General features: G+C 33.4%; 1 protein-coding gene across 1 annotated transcript; it reads right to left on the reverse strand.

Moving 5' to 3' along the window:
- Window positions 1-982: 982 nt before the first annotated feature.
- LOC101972081 (UDP-glucuronosyltransferase 2B31) lies at window positions 983-19,698 on the reverse strand. The gene is made up of 6 exons (XM_078021358.1): window positions 18,917-19,698; window positions 18,072-18,220; window positions 11,433-11,564; window positions 10,159-10,246; window positions 8,684-8,903; window positions 983-1,881 (listed from the first exon to the last, which is right to left on the reverse strand). Exons 1-6 carry the CDS (start codon window positions 19,638-19,640, stop codon window positions 1,602-1,604), a joined length of 1,593 nt encoding a protein of 530 aa, XP_077877484.1. The 5' UTR covers window positions 19,641-19,698; the 3' UTR covers window positions 983-1,601.
- Between the last annotated feature and the right edge of the window lie 1,812 nt (window positions 19,699-21,510).

Consider the following 21,510-nt stretch of genomic DNA (forward strand, 5'->3'; position numbering starts at 1 on the left):
ATTATGTCAATAGATTCTGTGTATTCTTTTTTTTGTTCATTTAGACTTATTTACTTTGAAGTTTATTTAGTAGGTACATAAAATTGAGAAGGTATACTTTAAAATGACTTCAAATAATATTGTAAAAATATTAATATTTAATTTTAGTTGTTATTTGGAAAATAATGGTAATATTATTGGAGGTAAAATTGCTTATTTTTGTTATGGTTCAGTAGGACTTTTCTTACTTTTTCACTTACAGCCTTCCTCTATACTTAAATTCAGCATGTCTTATAAACAGGGTAGATTAGTTTTAAAAAATATGGTCTTACATTCTTTATCTGATAGTAATTCCAGTTTTTATACTTAATGTAAATTTTAATATCTTCACAGCTGAATTCACCATTTTATTTTATATTCACTTACTATTTTTCTCACCTGAATTATATTTCCATTCTATTGTTTTCTTGAATTTTAAAGTACTTTTCCACTGAAATTTATTACTATTTTTTGTTCATGCATTGTTAAAGTGTTCCTTTAGGAGATGACTTTCTTATACAGTAAAATTAGTGTAATAGTTGTAATGAATGTTGACTTGAATATAGATATATATGGCACAATGTACTTAACATTGTCACTTCCATTAGAATTAGGGAAATCTTGGTAATTAAAGAACTATTTAACTGAAATTAAATATTTACATAATTCAAAGTGCAATATGAAGAAATTAATCTGTGTATTCATAGTAGGTGAGTCTTTCATTCTGCAATAAAAAAATATTCGCAAATCAAGTATCTCATAATGGACTTGTATCCTGAGTCTTGTTTTGGAAAAACATTGGGAAGAAATGAAAAAGCAGTAAGTATTTTTACTAATTCTACTACCAGTTCTATATTATCATAACTTATAATTGATATCTTACATCTATTTCCATAGACTGAATATGAGAATCAGTGAAACCAGATCATTACTTTTATGTGGTTAAAAGAAAACAGAATAAATGTGTAGGTAGGAAACTGTATATTTCTTTTTTGACATACTTTTCTTGGAAATGACTTCAGCAAGAAGAAGATAAAAGTCTTATCAGGTCCTGAAGAGAAATGATGGTAAGGCTGGATGTACAAGCCAGCACTACCAGTCTCCCAAAACAAAAGAGAAAGGTGAATCTTGACACACAATTTTAAGAATTGAATACCTTATTCAGAAGAAGTTAACACTACAAAACTCTACACCCATGTGAAATTAAATCATGCGGAGTATTTGCAAATCTATGTTGACACTATGAATATACTTTTGAAAGTTCTTGTATCATGAATAAGTTATGAACCACAGGCCAGCTTGGTAAATTAATACTGTGCCATTTGTAAATTCCACCTGTAATTTTCAATAGACACTTATATAATTTTATTATTATTAATTTTTCCCATATCCCTTTGTCCTGAAATAGTTCTAACTCTTAAACAAGCAGCATATTTTGGAAAACTGGGCTGTGTCTTGATGAGATGAGTTTTGAAAAGTGATTTTGTTAGGAGAAGAAGGAGCCTGGTTCACAATCTTTTCTTGTGAAATTGAACTGGAGGAGGTCCATCTGTCAGGACTCCCAGCTTTGGGTCTAGATAAAGCTACGCCCTTTTCTTCTTATTTCTTGGTTTAGTAAACTTCTGGCAACAAAACAGACAGCATTTGGTGATGATAAATATCACAGTTGCCACACAGGCCAGTAGGAACCCAAGCACATCCAAAGAGTAGTACTGGAACCAGGAGAGATCATGGGCAGCAACCCGGAGGTGTTTAGCTCCTTTGTGGCGCATGACAAACTCAATCCAGAAGACAGCTCGATCCAGAGGCTTCACTGGCTGTTCGTGGTGGATTCTTGATAGCCTCATAGCATTCTCTTTATATCTAAAGGACAAACCATAAGACACCAACATTTAAAACAACTTAATTTGCATAAGTATATTAAGTCTATGTAAGGTTTTTAGAAATGTTCATAAAACTGAATCTAACAAGTGCCTTAGGTAGCCAGAGAAGAGCCAGGTTGGTGACATAAGCCTGGATTCCTGCTACTTGGGGGGCTGAAGCAGAATAATAAGTTCAAAGCTAAGTCTGGGCAACTTAGCAAGACATTGTCTCAAAATTCAACAAAGTGGGTTGAGGATGTAACTCAGTGGTAGAACATTTGCCTATCATGAACAATGCACCTGAGTTCAATTCTCAGTACTACTCACAAATGCAAAGAATATCCATAGACTTTTGTTGTTGGTAAAGATGTTAGATCATCATAGAAAGTTGAATTTTCTTTTAATTTGGGATTTTCTTATGGGCAAATATTTTCCAAAGAGAATATGAAGGTTGATTGCTTCAGATAAAATGATAATAAGCCATTCTAAGCACTATAAATAAGATAGTTAATTGTAATTGAAATGATCATCTTGAAGTCTTTGAAGAGAAATTGTCATAGTGGGCGAAATGACTTTTAATCAGTCTCTCTGTTTTTAATCTTCTTTATTGCTCTCCACTGTCTAATTTCTACCTAGTATCCATGTCAGATTGTAACACTGGATCAAAGATTTTCACTCATAATCATATTTAGAATAAAATCCAGATATACTCCTTGGACTACTGTTAGACCAGGACACAAGAAAAGACCACTGACTCCAATTAAAATCAAATTAAAGCAAGCTTATTATTTTGACCAGCCGGGCTGCCTCTCCCACCAAAAACCATGGAAACAAGACAGCACCACATCTTTCTTGCAGCCCAGATTTATAGCCCAGAAAGTTACACAAAGGGGGGTTACAGATAAGAAAACTCTGAGGAGCATAACACAAAGGCTAGTTTACATTTTTGCTGGCCCTGACATCAGAATTTATGAAGGTCATTAGAGCCTCAGAGAGGGTCCTTATCTGGCCAGGGAAGGCCAAGATTTATGAGGTGTCACTGAAGTTTCAGAGAGGGCTGCTATCTGGTCCTAGAGAGCCAGGAATGGGTGAGTTCAAGGCAGGCAATCCAAGCTAGTTCAGAATTTGTAGTAATTTATAGTAAAGCCAAAATCATCTTTTCATGGCTTTGTGGTGAGATGGCTCCCAATTTTAAGAGAAAATCAGGCTGTGTCTATCAGTACTGGACCACAGAAGGTCATATACTGGAAATGTTCTCTCCTATCATTCTTCCTGTGCATATTATGTTACAGACACATTTTTTTTTCAGTTTTCAGTTTTCTCCTGAAGTCCCCAATGTCTATCTCAGTCCACCAACTTTTCTGCACCCATTTTTTCTGTCTCACCTCCTTTGTCCCATCTCAAATTCTTGCACTCATCCCATGCCCCATCCATTTTGCATTAGCAATCATTATCAGAGAAAACTTTCAGTCCCTGTTTTTTTGGAATTTGTTTATTTTGCTTATCATGATTTCTCAAACTCCATCCATTTACCTGCAAATCCCAAAATTTCAATCTTTTTAATGGTAAGTAATATTCCATTGTGTATAATATTCCACAGTTTTGTTATCCATTCATCTATTGAAGGGCATCTAGGTGTTTCCACAGTTTGGTTATTGTGAATTGTGCTGCTATAAATGTTGAAGTGGCTTCATCACTGTAGTATGCTATTTTTAAGTCCTTTGGGTATAGACCAAGGAAGGGGATAGCTGAGTCAAATGGTGGTTCCACTTCAAGTTTTCCAAGGAATCTCCATAGTGCTTCCCAGAATGGTTGCACAAATTTGCAATCCCACCAGAAATGTATGAGTGTGCCTTTTCCCTTACATCCTTGCCAATACTTACTGTTGCTTGTGTTCTTGATAACTGCCATTCTGACTGGCATAAGATTAAGTGTTAGAATAGTTTTGATTTGCATTTCTCTAATTCCTAGATATTTTGAACATTTTTTATGTATTTCTTGATCAATTGTATATCTTCTTCTGAGAAGTGTCTGTTCAGCTCCCTAGCCCATTTATTGATTGGGTTGTTTGTTTGTTTGTTGGTGTTAAGTTTTTTGAGCTCTTTATATATCCTGGAGATTGGTGCTTTATCTGTCTTGAGTGTGGCAAAAATGTGTTCCCAAAATATAGGCTCTCTCTTCACTTTTTAATTGTGTCTTTTCACAATTAATGTATGTGAATAGTATGCATTCAATTGGAAGAAGATTTTCCATTTGAATCCATACTATTTATTGGTTCTTGATTTTATTTCTTGCACTTTAGGAGATTTGTTAAAGAAGTCAGGGCCTAATCTGACATGATGATTTGGGCCTACATTTTCTATTATTAGACATATGGTCTCTGGTCTAATTCTGAGGTACTTGATCCACTTTGAGTTGAGTTTTGTGCATGGTGAGAGGGGTTTACTTTTAGTTTACTGCATATATATTTCCTGTTTTCCTAGCATCATTTGTTGGAGAGGCTATCTATTTTCCTATGTTTTTGGCACCTTTGTCTAGAGTGAGATAACTGTGTTTATGTGGGGTTGTCTCTGTGTCTTCTATTCGTCTACATGTCAATTCTGGTTCCAATATCCTGCCTTTTTTGTTACTATGGCTTTGTAGTATAGTTTAAGGTGTGGAATTGGGATTCCTCCTGCTTCACTCTTCTTGCTAAAGATTGGTTTGTGTATTCTGGATCTTTCATTTTTCCAAATAAATTTTATGATTGGTTTTTATATTTCTATGAAGAATGTCATTGGAATTTTAATAGGAATTGCATTAAATCTGTATAATTCTTTTTGTAGTATGGCCATTTTGACAATATTAATTAATATACATATTATTTTAAATATTCATATAGTTCTGTTGCTTATATGCCTGCGAGTGTTATTGGTGATACAAAAATTCAAGTATAATTGTGATTTCTTTTTGGAATTTAAGTTACTTAGACATATATTACTTACTTTTCAAAACCTAGAGGGTTTTTAGTTAATTTTTTATTTATTTATTTTTTCATTCATTTTTTCTTTAATTTTTTTCTAATTTCATTCCAATATGACTGGAAAATATATTCTTTAGATTCAAGTCATTTCTGGGCAGTTTTATGGCATACCCAAATATATCAGGTTCTTCAAATATGAATATTATTTCCATCATTTTCTGTTATCAATAAATTTTTTAAAAATGTTGCATTATGACTATAGAACTGTGCATTTACATTTTATATTTTTATGTAAAATTTCATTAATAGGTCTATTTTATATTGAATAACTTCTAAATGAAGAAATATTCTTTTCATATTTAGTTTTGTCTATTCTCTCTGACAACAGTATAGCTACAACAGCTTATTTATTTATTTTTTTAGTGATGATTGAACTCAGGGGCCATCCACTACTCTAATCCTTCTTATATTTTACTTTGAGATTGGGTTTCTTTAAGTTGCTGAGGCTTGCCTTAAGCTCACAATCTTGTCTCTGCTTCAGAAATTGCTGAGTTACAGGCTTGCACCACCATGCCCAGCTGCAACACCTTGACTGACACTAAAAATCTTTTATCTCTTTACTCATAGAATTTCTATGTAATTAAGTTAAACATATCTCAGAAAAGAGTATATGATGGGTTTTTAAAATCCAATTTGATTATATTTTAATGATATAGTTAATATTATGATAGATATTGATATATTACTATATAAATCTACCAACTAATTTCATATTTTCTTTACCACTTTTCCTAATTGCATTATGTTTTTTTTATTCCTTCTCATCTAATTTTAAAGTATTTTAGCATTCAAAATTGTATCAATTTTTTTTTTGGGTAATCCATTGTCAAAGTATTCCAATAGGTAAATAATTCCCTCTGTAAATAATGAGTATTGGTAGTCTACCATCAATGCTGACTTGATGGTAGAAATGTAAGCACTACACATTTTGCAGAACAATTTTTGTTGTATCAAGAGAAAATTTGATTATAAAAGATATTTTATAAAAATTAAAATTCTTTGCCTTCCAAAGTACACCATTATAAAAATGATGAACTCATCCATTCAGAATAGAAGAAAACATATACAAATCAAATATCTCAATATAAATGCATCTCCATAATAAAAACTACTGACAGTTCAATATTAAGACAAGTAACCTAATTAACAAAGGATTTAAAGACTTGGATAATTATTTGTACAGAGAAAAAACATGATTATCTAGTATGCAGGTGAACAACAATTCATCATTTAAACAACCTGTGGAGTGCAAATCAAGGTGAAAATTAGTTGCCACTTCATAACCACTAGGATTGGCATTACAAAAAGAAGAGAGACAATAGCAACTTTTAGCAGTGATGTGGAAAAGTTAGAACTCTCCTGTACTACTTCTAGGAATGTAAATTCTTGCCAATTATTTGGAAAACTGAATGGAATTTAATTACTAACATGAAGTTCTCATGTGAGGGAGTAATGCCACTCTTTGGCACTATACAAAAGAAATAAAAAAAAAAACCCTTTTTCCACACAAAACAAGCCATGTAGAAATATTCGAAATTAGAAAAAAAGCCCAATTGTCCATGATGTAATAAATGGTTAAATAAATATATATCCATCCACACCAAAGAATACTATTCAACAATAAGTAGAAATCACATAGTGCTACTTGTTTAAACATGGACAAAATTAAAAAAAACAATATAGTAAGTGAAACAACCCAGTTGCAGCTGACTACCATTGTATGTCTGGTTCTATTTGTATGAAATGTGCATCTAAGGCTAATTTTTAGAGACTGAATGTATAATTAGTTGTGTCAAAGAGCTGGAGGTTAAGAGAGATTTACCTGAAATATATATGAGATTTCTTTTTGGCACAACAAAAATGTTATAAAATTATTTCTTGAAGAAGAATTCTGAACTATGTGAACATAATCCAAATTATTTGACTTTTACAGCTCAAACAAAAATTTATGGTATATAAATTATATACCATAAATATATATATAGAATCTGTTAAAGTGAAAATCAATTTTGGAGAAAAAATTATATTTTCAGTAGAGGGGAAAAACTTGAAGAAATCAGTATAGTCAATGACTTTTATTTTTTTTTTAGATGAGATTCCAAAAGCACAGGCAACAAAAGGAAAAATAGACAATTAGGATTATGTTAAATTGAGAAGTTTTCTACTGCAAAGTTAACACCAAGAGAGTAAACAGAAAACATGCACAGTTGGGAGGTAATACTTGTAAGAAAAGATAAATATGTAGAATATGTGAGGAATTCTAAAAACTCATCAGCAAAAATCCAAATTATTGCTGTAAAAAGCAGAAAATGATCAGAATACACATTTTGATTTCAAAAGAAGATATTGTATATGACAAAGTGCTCAACTTTACTAATCATGGAGTGAGATGTAAATCAGACAACAATCAACCCACAAGGTTTTTTACTCAAATTTTGGAAAACACCCATCTTCAGCATGCCAAAAAGAGCAGCAGCAGCAAAAAGAACAAAAACAAAAATGAGAGATAATCTCATTGAGTAGAATGGTCATAATCTAAAATTGAAAAAATAACAGATGCTGGTGAGGCAGAAGAGGGCGGGTACCTCTCATAGTCCACTGAGAGGAATGCAAATTTGTATAGCCACTATGGAAAAAAAGAACATGGAGTCTCCTCAAATAATGCAAATAGAAATACCATTGGATTCAGCTTTCACATTACTGTATACTAACACAATGAAAACGAAATCAGTTTATCAAAGAGGTCCCTGAACTTCCATGTTTACCTGCATCACTATTCACAATAGTCAAGGTATAAATCTACTGAGGTGTTCATTGTTGAATGATGGCTAAAGCAAACATGGTAATACACACACACACACACAAACACACACACACACACACACGCACACACCACACATACACACACACACACACACACACACACACACACACACACACACACCTGGCTTTTATTCAGCCATGAAAAAGATTGAAATATTGTCATTTCTACTAACAAGGATGGAAGTGGAAGTAATTATGCTAAATCCTATATACTGGCACCAAAAGAAAAATACTGCATTTTCTCATTCTCATGTGGAGTCTACAAAGCTGATTTAATAGAAGTACATTATTGAAAAGGAGTAATTAGAGGCTAGGAATTGTAGGAGAAAGGGGGTCTAAAGAGATGTTGAAAAAAACAGAACAAGCTACAGTTAGATAGAAGGAATCAGTGCTACTGGTATTTAGCACAATAGGCTTACTATTGTTTATAATTTCTTATATATACCATAAAGAATTAGAGGAAAAGAGTTTGACAGTTCCTAGCATAAAACATTATGAATATGGAAGAATATGTAAATAAAAATTTCCCTGATTAGGTCATTGCTTATTATATACATGTATCAAATTATTCTGCCATACCAAATAAGTATATATAATTTAAAAAAAATGTTGGTAGTTTTGGAAATTATAGGTATCAAATGGAAATATATTATTGCTTCAACTGCATTGTCCTTCTGTTCTCTTGTCATATTAGTAAAAACTATGTTCTTTATATTTAGCTTTATAGTAAAAAATTTTTAGTATCACATTATTTTACTAATAACTAGTACTGCTAATTAAGTAAATTTGTAAGGTTAATTTGCAATGTAAAAATGATTGGTTGAGAATAAAAGCACATTTCAAAGAGTCCAATAATTTTAGTTATTAACATTAGACTCAAAGAGGAATAAATCTTTTCTCATTTTCAAGGGTACCTAAATATAAATATTACTTTACTGAAAAAAATTGTTATACTTACGAAGGTTCATTAATGACTGTATTCAATGCATTGAGTAAATCCATACTTGACATTGTAATAAAATTCAGTCTAAGAGCTGCTCCTTTGGCCTTCATGTGCATGACATTATCAGGTTGATCCGCAAACAAGGGAATGCCCACCAGAGGGATCCCATGATAGATGGCCTCATAGATGCCATTGGTTCCACCATGAGTTATAAAAGCTTTGGTTTTTGGATGACCTAGGATTGAAACCAATCAAGGGAAATTATTCATGTCAGAAATAAATTGTCAAATGTGTAATGTAAAGCAATAAAGATAAATTGTTTTCTAGGTAATAGATTCTTATAATGATGAATTCATATGGAAATCACTTTCATTTCTTGAAGCATGAGGCACCTGTGTCCACTGGTGATGTAAGTGAAGATTACATGGAAGAGTTGGTATGTTACATGAGATCTGAAAAATGAAGACAAGGTTGCTACCTGGACAAACGGAAGGAGCACATGCTGGGTAGAACAACCAATCTGTGCAAACATAAGAGGGGACCTGGATTTATGTGTTCAATTAAAACAACAATGATGTCCCTGAGCATGCTATGAAGGGTGTCCAATGCAGCAGGGAGTGGGTTGTTGGTGGTTATGAAATCAGAGGTAGGATTGGCTATACTTCATTAGGAAGTACAACTTCAGAATTAAGATCTTTAACTTGATTGAGAAGTATTTTTCAGTAGAGAAAGAGGATGATCAGAATGTTGTGCCAGAAACTACCTTTGAAGGCTGTACTTTCCAAGTTCAGGACAGCACTCCTGGGACTTTTAACTTATATGCTACACAGCTGAGGCATAAAGTTTATTGTATAGAATGTTTGGAATAAATTTGTCTTACTGTTTTTCTGCTAAAACTCTTTGTAAACGTGGTTTGTTATTATAGCACTTTTTAAAACAAAACTGTACTAGAACAGTTCCAAACTGTATATATGAATAAAAATTGTCTTCTAAATGGGTTTTCTATTACTACCTGAAATTTCATATTTTACAGTGTCCTGTAAAAAAGGATTAAATTCTATCCTTTTCATAAAATTTTTTTTAAAGATTATGGATTTTTTTTAGTGTATGGAACATGCAGAGTCAGTTGTAATAACATGAGAGGGCTGTTTTTTATCGGCATTTCAGATAGCAATATTGTATGTCAAAAGGTAGGTGTAAAATTGTAGAAAGTGGAGATAATGGACAATCCAGAAAGTGACAAAAAAATTCTTTGTGAGAGGTAATTACGCATAAAATAATGATACTTGGACTATGAACAAAAACAATATGACTTTGTATAATAAAATGCCCACAGTTGTTCTTTATTCACTTTCTTTCTAGGACTAAAAAGAGAACTTTAATCATCAGATTATTTTGAAATTTTATTAATAAATTTTTGAAACATTCTTTAATTATTATTTTTCTAATTGGCTATTACTCATGTTTTTGAGATTTATTTTGAGTCTTACCAAGAAGGTCATTCTGGGGAATCCATTTATAAAGTCTAGTATTGGGTCCTAAGGTAGGTGGTTTCTTGCCATCATATCTCCATATGACCTGTTAGGGTAACACAAACCTCTTATTAGTTGAGTTAAATTTCAAATTATAGGATATTAAAATTTGAAATCGATTAAGAAAGAAATCACATACTTAAATACCTATCCTATGCAAGATAAAGAAATGAAATCAAGAGACAATAAATAATAATAATTATTGAAATGGGTATATAAATAGAGACATAATTTTCCTGTATTCATTTTTATATTTAATCAAAGCCATATAAATCATAGCTTCATGTAAGTAGTAGCTTAGACAAATGAGTTTATCAATATCAAATACAAATATTTAGGAAATTGATAATTATAGATCTACAGCATAATGTGTAAAAAATTACTATTTACTTTCATTTTGTTTTAGAAATCTGTATTTTATACTAGTTCTTATCTACTAAGTTTAATATTAACCTTTGTCTTGATATGTGAAGATTACTATAACCACTTTCTCCATGGGTTACTAGTTTTTTGTCCTGTAGGGTCACAGTTTCTAATTCACAGGATTCCATCTCCACCTTTTCTCTTATATCTTCCTTCTTGAGAAATCTATAATAGTGCCATGTCCACCATGACAAACTAAGTCTCCTTATTTTGATGGATACTTGGACTCAGGTTTGGTGAGCCTGGCCTTCCTTTCTCTAACTAGCAGCACAAAAAAATCATCATAACTAGGCCCCTTCCAACATTTAGGGGGAGTATCAAGGTCAGGATTATATAGGATGATGATGATGTATAATGCTATTCAGACTTTTTATTGCCTGCTATTGCTATTGCACTGATGCAATCACTGACTAATATTTAACTCCATGCTTTTGATGTCTGTAGTGTGCACAGTGTCTTCAGGAGTTCTGCAAGTAAAACAAGGAAATGAAAGAGCACAATTTGGAGATTACTGTATATCTGCATGTAACACTCTTTTGATACCAAGTTCATACTGCACCTGAATAACGTATTTCATTCTGAGCACAATGTTAATGTCAAAGTATTATTAATCAAAAATATCCTTTGTGCTATTTCAGAATTTGCTGTATATATTTTTGTTTTAAATGTGTTTTTGAGATAAATTTGTACTATAATGACATTTAATCTTTCACAGAGAAAATATATGTAATTATAACATTTACAAGGTTTAAGATAACTAAATAGGTACTTATTTAGTAGTTATCTACCATTAGGGCACTTTATCTAACCTTTTGTGGAATCTGGGCAAGGGCTGATGCAATCACATTGGCCCTTTCTTCGGTCATGTTATTGACCATTGACCCCAGAGAAAACACCACAACACCATTCTCTCCAGAGCTCTGGACAAAGTCTTCCATTTCCTGTAAAGGAAAGAATTTGTTCCATCACAAAAGAGAAAAGACAGAACACAGAGTATTGTAAGGTTTGGTACAACCATTTAAGGAAATAAATCAAGAAATTTAGAAATTATGTTGGGCTGTTTTAAAAATTAAGTATAATATACAATATAATATATAGTTATAACCATTTCTAAAGTTATAAAATTCTGTAGTATTACACATGCATATATTACACATTTTTTATGCAAACAACATCCAGAACATTTTTATTTTTTACACAGGAAATCTGTATAAGTTAAGCAAGAACTCCTGGTTTCCTCCTCCCCTGGTCCTTTTCCCCTCTCCTTTCTGCTTCTCTGAAATTGGCTAGTCAGGTATTCATGTAAGTGGATTCACAGTAATTTCTTTTTTTTTACAGACTTATATTACTTAGTGTAATGTTTTTTTTAATATTGTAGCATGTATCCCAATTCCCTAATGTTTTTAAGGTTTAGTGATATTTATGTACATTTTTTCAAAAAATTCATTAACATCTACTTAAGTAATTTCCACCTCTTCATTTCCAGGAATGGAGTTTTATGATTGATCTTGGGCCAAAACCTTGTGAATATCCTTCAATCAATTCTTCTATAATCTATTCAGAAGTGGAAATAGTAAACCATGAATTCATTCATAATTCAGTATTGTTGTGTGTTTGTGCGTTCGTGCGTGCACGTGTGTGTTGCCAGAAGTTGAATCTAGGGCCTTATACATGCCAATCAAGTGCTTTACCAGTGAGCTATATCCCCAGCCTATGTTATCCTTCTTTTTAAAAAACTTAATCACTTAGTTTTTTTTGAGTTTTCTTATATGAAATACATTCCCTTTATTACGCATATATGCATGTGTGTGCATCTCTGTGTGTTTGTGTACACGTGTGTGTATGTATGTGTGTGTGTGTGTGGGGGGGTTGAAGCAAAAAATGAAGTGGTCACTATAGACTAGTGAGAATGTTTTTTTTTTTTTTGTCCTTACCAAATGCTTGTTGTCCTATCTAAAATTGCATTTCCTATAGGGAGCTGGCTTTTGTGTTTCCTCTTTGCATTTAATATTTGGATATGCTTCTTTGATTGTCAAGAATCCTCCAAATTTGAGTCTTGTTAAATTAGCTTAACTAGAATCTGCCTACACAGATATCTAATATTTTATATCTGATTTAAGATATTTGCAGGTCTTTCAAACTCCTCCTTTCCCAGATATCCCTCTAACCTGCCTTCAGTATCTTGTTAGGTTAGTTTGGCCAGAATCCCTGCAGTCCCTTATGTTTTCTCTTAATAACTTTCTATCCACTGACCCTCACCTTACACCTTTTCTCTAAATCTATCTTTTTCCTTGTGTTCATAACTGGACTTAATTTATCTTCCTTTTCTACAAAATTCAATTGCAATGGTGTCTACACTTACTGTGTAGATGCAAAATGCTGTCTGCCTTACTGTGTTTAATGTTTGTCATTAAATTTTTTTTTCTTTAACCCCAGAGAAAGTCATATTAATTTCTAAACTGCTTAATCTTTCATTCATGACTGTAAGTGTGCATCTTTAAAGCCTGTGCCTTCACTCCTCACTGGTTGATTGGCTACCTATTGGGGAATAAAACTCCTGAAACTTTGTCCTGAAGAAACATCTGCTGACATTGCTAAGGGCAGATCATGTTTTTCAAGAACCTCACTATTCTGTTTAAGCTGATCTAAACACCAAGAAATTGGAGGCTACGCTAGTCTCCTAGGAGTCTCAGTTTTAAGGGGCAAGATTAGAGTTCTAGGCAAGCAAAAGCTGCTTACTGTGACAGGCATCTTTGATGGAAAGATAGCTGGGTACCTTACTGGCTGTCTCTCTGGAGTGGAGATAATTCCCTGACATCTGGGCTCTAAAATTCCTTTTTGCTTGGCTAGGCCTGAAACCTATTTATTAATTTTCCCATGGGAACACATCAATCAAATGAAAGCTCTTTTCAAGCCCCTGCCAACTTTGTGTTCTGACAACTCTCTCTGCTTTTTTGTTGGTATAATTTTAGTAAAGATAGTTTGGATCTTTAAGTTACTTAGGGAAACTTTAGATATCCCCAAACATGTTCCTTGGTGGACTCTCCCTTTCCATCTCCTGTTTCTTCTTTCTTTAACATGTCATTGTTCCTCTCAGGTCCCTTGCATCCTTTGCTTTGTCTCCTTCTATGTCCTCCCTCCTCCCTCTGCCTGTGCCCAGAGCTGCACGTTTCACTTCCCTCTTTAGCGCCTCTGTTCCTGCAGTGACAGTCACTTGTTCCTCTGTCTCAAGCAAGGGCTCTCAAGGAACTCAGGATCCTCCAAAAGCAACTACTTGAGGTTGAAAGGCAAAAGGTTAATTTAGACATAAACTAAATATGTTGTCCACTTAGATGGGCTTCAAAGACATTTAGAGGGCCAAAGATTTCTTGTCTCCTTCACCTAAAATGAAGATTCCCTTAAAAGCCTTCTTCACACATATTTTAATTCCAAGAATCTTTACCCCATATTGAATATATAATCTCACCTTGTTGCATTTTATCAGAAACACAATTTAGATGAAATATTATATAGAGGTAATAGCAGTATGTTTTGTGTTACAGTGTTGCCTGATTCATGCCTAAAATTTTAGAATGGAAGCTGGAGATCTGTGTGTCTGCATGTTTATGCCTGTATGTGTGTATGTAAGTGTGTATGTGTTATATGTTACATATATATGATATTTTCTCAGCTCTAGATGATATTCCTAATGAAAAATATAAAATCTCTGAATGGTTTTCTATTCCAACACACTGTGAGATAAATGAGCACTTACATAAATTAAACATACCTAAAATAACCAGAAATGTAGAAAAAGTCAAATGCTTTCAATATTTACATGGCTTAGTAAATCTTTGGAAAATATGACTAGTTTGATGTTATTGGTTTACTAAAAACAGATGTGTTACTCAGATATCATCATAAGTATAATATGAGCTTATATTTTTATTCCACCTGGGTTTACCAGTCACCTATGGTTGCAATTAGTTTACAAGGAAATCATTTGAGATGAGGTCTAGTATTTTTGCTGTTAAGTGTGAAAAGTATGTCTTCCTAAAACCAGTTTCCAAAATCTTTTTGTTAATTTGATACCTTAGTTATATACTAAGTTAAATTAAGGAATATTTGTTTATTATATGTGTAGCCCATTTCTACATAAGACTGAAACACTTAAGTATGCATTCATTTAATTTTTACATGTGGCTTTGAAGCATAATTATATTTGTGTCTGTTAAGAAAATTAAGAATTATTGAATGATATAACAGTCTTATAAGAAAACGTGTCACTAAAACATTTGCTTGTCAAATGGACTTTCATCACATCTTAACTACTGCACTTTGATGAACCTGCCTAAAGTAGACATGGAAATGAATGATCTAATAAAGAATGATTATAATATTTTTGACATTAAGATTGAGATTTTGCTGGAATTTGATGTTTTGTTTTCATGATTCAAGGAACCATTTTTTCTTTTCCCGACAGTATTTTTTCACATAACAAATTTGTAGTTTATACTTTTTTATAGAAATTAATCATTTATTGGCTTCTCTTTTTCTAATCTCTACAGAATTTGGAAACAACATACTAGACGCTCTTGCCGTTAGAAGTTTAACTCTGTTTCCAAACTTGGCTTCCCAGGTTTCCTAGCCTCAGGAGGCTTTTAGAAGTCTAATCTGAGATTTCTTTTGGAAAGATCTGGCAAAGGAAACCCCAAAAGCCTCTTGATCAATTTCCACCAATTGCTTCATTAATGAAAATAATCCACCCAATTTAATGAAATTAAACATACTTGGTCAGGAAGAATTACCTTACTTTACTTATCATTTTTCAGAAATGGAGTTGAGTGGTTGTAGGTAAATTTCATGCCATAGAGGACAATATTTTGTGTTATTTTAACCTGTAAATTGGACAGTGTCATGTTGTGTCCATCCTCACTAAATTTTCAATTCTAGGTTCCTCATCAAACTAAAGTGTTCATTGTTTCTGCTGTCTTCCTGGTGTAGACTACCAGGAGCAAAATTCTGACTTTTTTTTTGGTGTGTGACTCTAAAGATTTCCCACAAGTTGAAGCTGGGTAGTTTCATGCTTTGCTCTAAGAAATCATCACAACTGTGACATTGATATCTGTGTCATCACTAGAAGCACTTAAAGTGCACATCAAAAAATTTGTCAGTTGTGATGTCTGAGTACTATGTTCTGTCTTCAGCAAGGATTATTGTTTTGTCCAAAATTTCCTTGACTTCTGATGTTTGTTCCTAGTAATCATTTATCCACTGACCCTCACCCTGCACTTAGGCCGAACTTCATCTATCTCGTTCTTTTTCTGGAAATCCTCTCTTTCCTCCTGTATTGACACTGTCATTTCCATTTAACAAAAATGGACAAATCTTTTAAAAATAGGATTGATCTACCCAGAACTTCCATTACTCTTAGGTGTGCTTTTGGAATTGAATTTCAACATGTGGCCTCAAAGTTTGGTTTTAAGTACCTATGTTTGGATTTTAAATGTTCAATGAGATCAGATACAATGGTACTGCTAATAAAAGAGTAGACAAAAAGAATTTCTTAAGTGATTACTTAATAGTGAAATAAAAAATTATTGCTGTTTAATGTAACAGCTCTGTGTTTGGGATTGTATAGGGATTCTGGCCCTGAAAATGTAAAGGAAAGCATTCCCATGGTGAGAAAACACACGGGGAAAGGGAGGTAACAGGAACTCTGTTTCCCACCCTTAGAATGCCCTATAATTTTTCTAAGGATCTAATAATATAGCTAATATATGTGCTATGTCCAGCAGGTATGGCAATGCCCTGAGACCTCTGTGTTAGAGCTCATCAAGCCTCAACCTTGATTGCAGGCACATACTCCTGGGAATAGAAAAACTTGTTTGCTAGATAACTACAATGTTTCATCAAGCTTCTGTGCTCCTGGAGCTGCCCGCCTAACATTCAGACAGTGGCTTTTCTTGAGAACTGCACAAAGCTCCTAACACTGCATACTGAAATTGTGAAATGTAACTGCAGAATAAGCAACTTTACTGATATTCTAAACAATAATGTGGTTATGGTACTAATGACCTGATGTAATCTATTGGTATAAATAAATGTGGCCACTTGGACAAAGAGCCACTCTGCCACCTTCCCTGCTTCTGCACTTTGACTCTGTCTCCTCCTTACAGGATTGGGTCTCTGATGGCTTCATGACTTTGGAATGCTTGATGGCTAGGAAGTTTCTGTGCAAAGACACAGAATGCCTAGCTGCTGTAGCAATGACTGCATGAAGAGGCTCTGTGGTAGAGTCTTATTACCCTCAACTTTCATCTCAGGCACATAGCTCATGGGAATAAAGAAATTCTCTTGTTAAACAACCACAGTGTTTCACCAAGCTCTGCTGCCTGAACCTGCCCACATAATAGTAACTTTAAACAATGGACTTTCTTTAGAGCTATACAAAGCTCCGAACATTGTACACTGCAACTATAGTGTGTAACTGAGAAAAAAACTGCATAATGTTGCTAACTCTGTATCCTGCCTAATGACACAATGAACAATAATGTATTACTGATGCCAGTGACCTAATGTAACCTATTGTTATAAATAAAGCTGGCAACTTGGACATTCTGCCATTTTGCCTCTGCATCTTGTCTCTATGTCTCTTTTTATTATCCTTACAGTTTATTGGAATGATAAGTGTGCAGTATTTGTTAAAAAATACATCAGATTCTTATGTTTTTCATAAGCAGTAATAATCTAAATACTTACAGAATTTTGAATCTAAAGTATGAAATATGAGATTTCAAGAGCTATGTAATGTTTTGAACAACCAATAAAAAAAGCTAAGAGCATCCTACACATACAAGTTAATATATATTCTTCAAATATGCAAAATTTATGGTCATTGGTAACTCTGCAGTATATATCTTTTTTTCTGTAAGATAAGTAAAGTGTGGTGACCCACTTTCCCACAGGGAGTTTTCCTGAGTTTCCCGATAGCCTTGGGTAGACAGGAAATGCCTGTGGTTCTTCCCTATTATAATACTTCTCACAAAATTTCTCTTTCATGTTCACAGTCTGTCTTTCAATGTAGAATGTAAGGTATTTGGGAGAAGAGACTGTGTTATTTTGTTTCTCTGCATATAAAGAATTTTCCTATGGTACATGCTAGTCATTTCTTTGAATTAATGACTGATGTTGTCTTGTATGTTGAGAAATACAGACCTTAATTTAACTGGAGTTTTGTGTAGCTCTCAAAAGTCCCCAGCTTTTACTTTTCTATTATTAAAAAAATAAAATTCACATGGTTATGTGAATATGCATAGACATGTAAGAATTTCTATCTACAGATCTCTTTGTCCCATTTCCTATAACTTTTTTTTTCACAATGAATGAGACATTCTGAGTGAGAACAGAGAATCATTCTTGGTGAAAATGCAAGGACAACAGAACCAACTAAATAGGAATAGGTTTACCTTAGGCAGAGGTTTGGCAGGTCTGCAGTGGAGTCCTCCAACGAAATCAACATTTGGTAGGGTTGGACGAGGAAATTCCAAATCCCAATAGGTTCTAATGAGCCATATATCTGCATTTGACATTGTCTCTAATAATGTAGTGGGTCTTCCTGAACAGGAAAAGGAATACAAAAGCTATAGGACATTAGAAAGTTATCATGTGGAAATGAATATGTCTGGTAAGTATCTGAAAAAACTTAATAATGAAGCCAAACATGTTTAAGAGTGTCTGGATTTAATAAAGCTAATGTGTGTGTATGCATATGTGCATATATAAAAAACATATATGTTGCTCATATTTATGTGGACATATGTGAAAGACACAATGTGAGAGATGTATTAAGTGACAAAATATTTGAATTTATAAATGTGGAAACTAATCTACAGATACCGAGATGATTCTCTCAAAGCTACATAGATAATTGTTCTAGAAATATTTGTAGGGGTCATCAAACTGCATTCTAGACTCATGAAGACATTGACTAACATTAAAAATGATTGCTTTTGAAGATGAAATATAATGGATACTAAAAGGTTAATAAAGGTGTGTCACTGCCTAGGGAAGTCCTCAGTGGCTTATTTTGTGTGTGTGACTTCCTGCTGCATCCAAACATTTCAAACTAACTTTACAACTTAAGCTTTTCCATAGTGTTTTGAGTTTGATGTATTATTGTGATAAAATATTTTTTTATTTTATCACCATACTTTTAAAAGGTTAACTTCTCTGACTTCATACTCCCTCAGGCTCACCCTCAGAGACATGACTAATTTTGGAATTTTCATTGCCATTAGAAAATAGGACTTACCTAAAATTTCACTGTAAAACTGATTCCACTTCTTTTCATCAAATGTTTGAAACCAAAAATCAAAATACAGCACATACAGCATATTTTTTATCCTCTCCATGAATGTCATTTGATCACTTAATTCTGACATAATAATAGGCACATAGGAAGGAGGGAATGAAAGTCCTGCACTATATTTTTCATACGTGTAGCCATACAAAAAGCGAAGAGTATGCACACTTGGTATTTCAAATAGCTCAGCTAGCAGCTCACCACAGGGACCAAATGCATCTGCAAGAATGACATCAAACTTGGATTCACGTAGTTTTGTCATAAGATTCTTGTTAAAAACTACCTCTTTACAGAGTGTCAAAAAGTATTCAGAATCTTCCCACACCAGTTCTTGCAACAGTGAAAAGTATGTCCAAATTGATTGTTTTGGCAGCTCATAAATCCACTTCCTGATTGCTTCAATGTAAAAGTCTTCCATGTCAGTTTTAGACACTGCTGAAGGGTAAGTCTCAAATTTAATAGCAGATCCTTCCTCAACATAAAAAGAAACAGAAGCTGAGGATATCAGAACAGTCACTTCGTGACCTTTCTGAACCAGTTCGTCCAATATTGTCTTTATATTTATCCAATGGCTGTATTCCATTGGCCACACAAGCACCTTCCCACAACTTCCAGAACTAAAGTGACTACTCAGCTGTAACAGGAGCAGAAGTGCAGTAATTTTTGTATACATCCTGGTGAGATGCAAGGCTTCCTTTCACACTGGATTCCCTCTGCTCTTGCTGATATCCAAGCAGAAATCATTAGTTAAAATATAACTTGTACACACCTAAGTAAATACATACACTGATAGACAGAGTGTCTGACTTCCAAGTGGGAAAAGCAAATGGTAGATGACCTCATGTTTATAAGAAAATGTGCCATGATTCCTTTCTGTGTTCTTCCCTGTAGTTAAGTGTTGATTACCTTACATGTATATGTCTCTTATGTTATACTTGATGTTTTTCAATAATGTCAAGAACAGTGGCTTGTGACATATTACTTTTGTTTGCAGCTTCTTTGTACAGAAGCAGAAATGTAGTCATGATTTAGGTGAATCAGCATTTAAGGATAACTTCCTTCAATGAATTTTTTTGGGGGGGGAAGTATCAATTTTTTTTCATGTAAATCACATATCATATAATGCAGCAATAAACATAAAGCTCAGTGATACATAGTACAATCTCAGAATTGTAAAACCATCACTGCAATCAAATTTAGGGCATTTTAGCAACCTGAAAATAAGCCCTATGCCTCTACTTATTCTCTTTGCTACACTCCTAAGAATGTCTAATATACTTTTTTTTATATAACTCTGTAGGGACTAGTATAAAAGCTACTAGGTACAGAATATGAACCATTTGCCTCTATTATACTGACTCCATTTCATGTGTAATATTTAATTTCAAAGTGTTACATTTTTTGTCTCTCCTTTATATACCTCTGTATTAACTGAAAGAGTATTACATTAATAAAATTAAAAATATGTCAATTTAGTGTTCTGGTTATCTATCACTGATTAACAAATTGCTCTCAAATGTAGAGAACTAGAACAGCAACATTTGTTTTGGTATCTTTTTTCATAATTTGGTGTTTTGAGTGCATTCAGCAAGGTGAGTTTTACAGAGGCTTTCTAAGGTGGATATGATCCTGTGGTGGCAGGGATATAATCATGGAAGGTCATTCACTTCTCCAGTCAATGTCTAGAAAAATAAAACTGACTTTTTGGGTTGGAACAAGTGGGACAATTCTCTCTCTCCACTAAAAGTTTATCTTGGAGGCTTCTGTACTGATTCAGATTTGATAGAGTGTGAAGAATTGAATAAGAGAGAAAGGAAGAGACAGATAAAGGACACAGGGACACACACACACACACACACAGAGAGAGAGAGAGAGACAGAGAGAGAGAGAGAGAGAGAGAGAGAGAGAGAATGTGTTGCCTTTTCTAATAGTTTTTGAAAATAAACTATGTCACTTCTACTATATTGTCTTTGTTGAGGGAGCTATAAGGCTTGCTGATATTCAGCTGGAAAGGTCACCCAGAGGCAACATAGCTTGTTAAGATTGTCAGAGTATTTGAAATCATATGTCAGTCACCACAAATTTTTGAAGTCATTAACAAAGGTCACTAATTTACTATAAAATGCATTAAATATTAATATTAAATGCTAAGTAATTTCACAAAAATGTGTGACTTTACTTTTTACTATATAGAAATTTAATAATATATTCATTCATACTTTTTTATTTGTTTTTTTATAGATATACATAATGATAGATTGTATTTTGACATACATGGAGTATTACTTACTCAAATTAAGATCCCATTCTTGTGGTTGCACATGATGCGGAGTTTCATTGGTCATGTATTCCTATAAGAACATAGGAATGTTGTCTCTAATTCATTCTATTTTCTTTTCTATTCCCATCTCTCCTCCCTCCCCTTCATTCCAATGACCTTCTTTTCTTTCCTCTTCCAGCTTGTTTTGTGTTAACATTGTATATTATAATATTTGACCTTTGGTGTGTGTGTATTGGTTTATTTCACTTAGGATGATAGTCTG

The sequence above is a fragment of the Ictidomys tridecemlineatus genome, chromosome 9 (assembly GCF_052094955.1).
Source record: "Ictidomys tridecemlineatus isolate mIctTri1 chromosome 9, mIctTri1.hap1, whole genome shotgun sequence".
In the NCBI taxonomy this organism is placed as follows: domain Eukaryota; kingdom Metazoa; phylum Chordata; class Mammalia; order Rodentia; family Sciuridae; genus Ictidomys; species Ictidomys tridecemlineatus.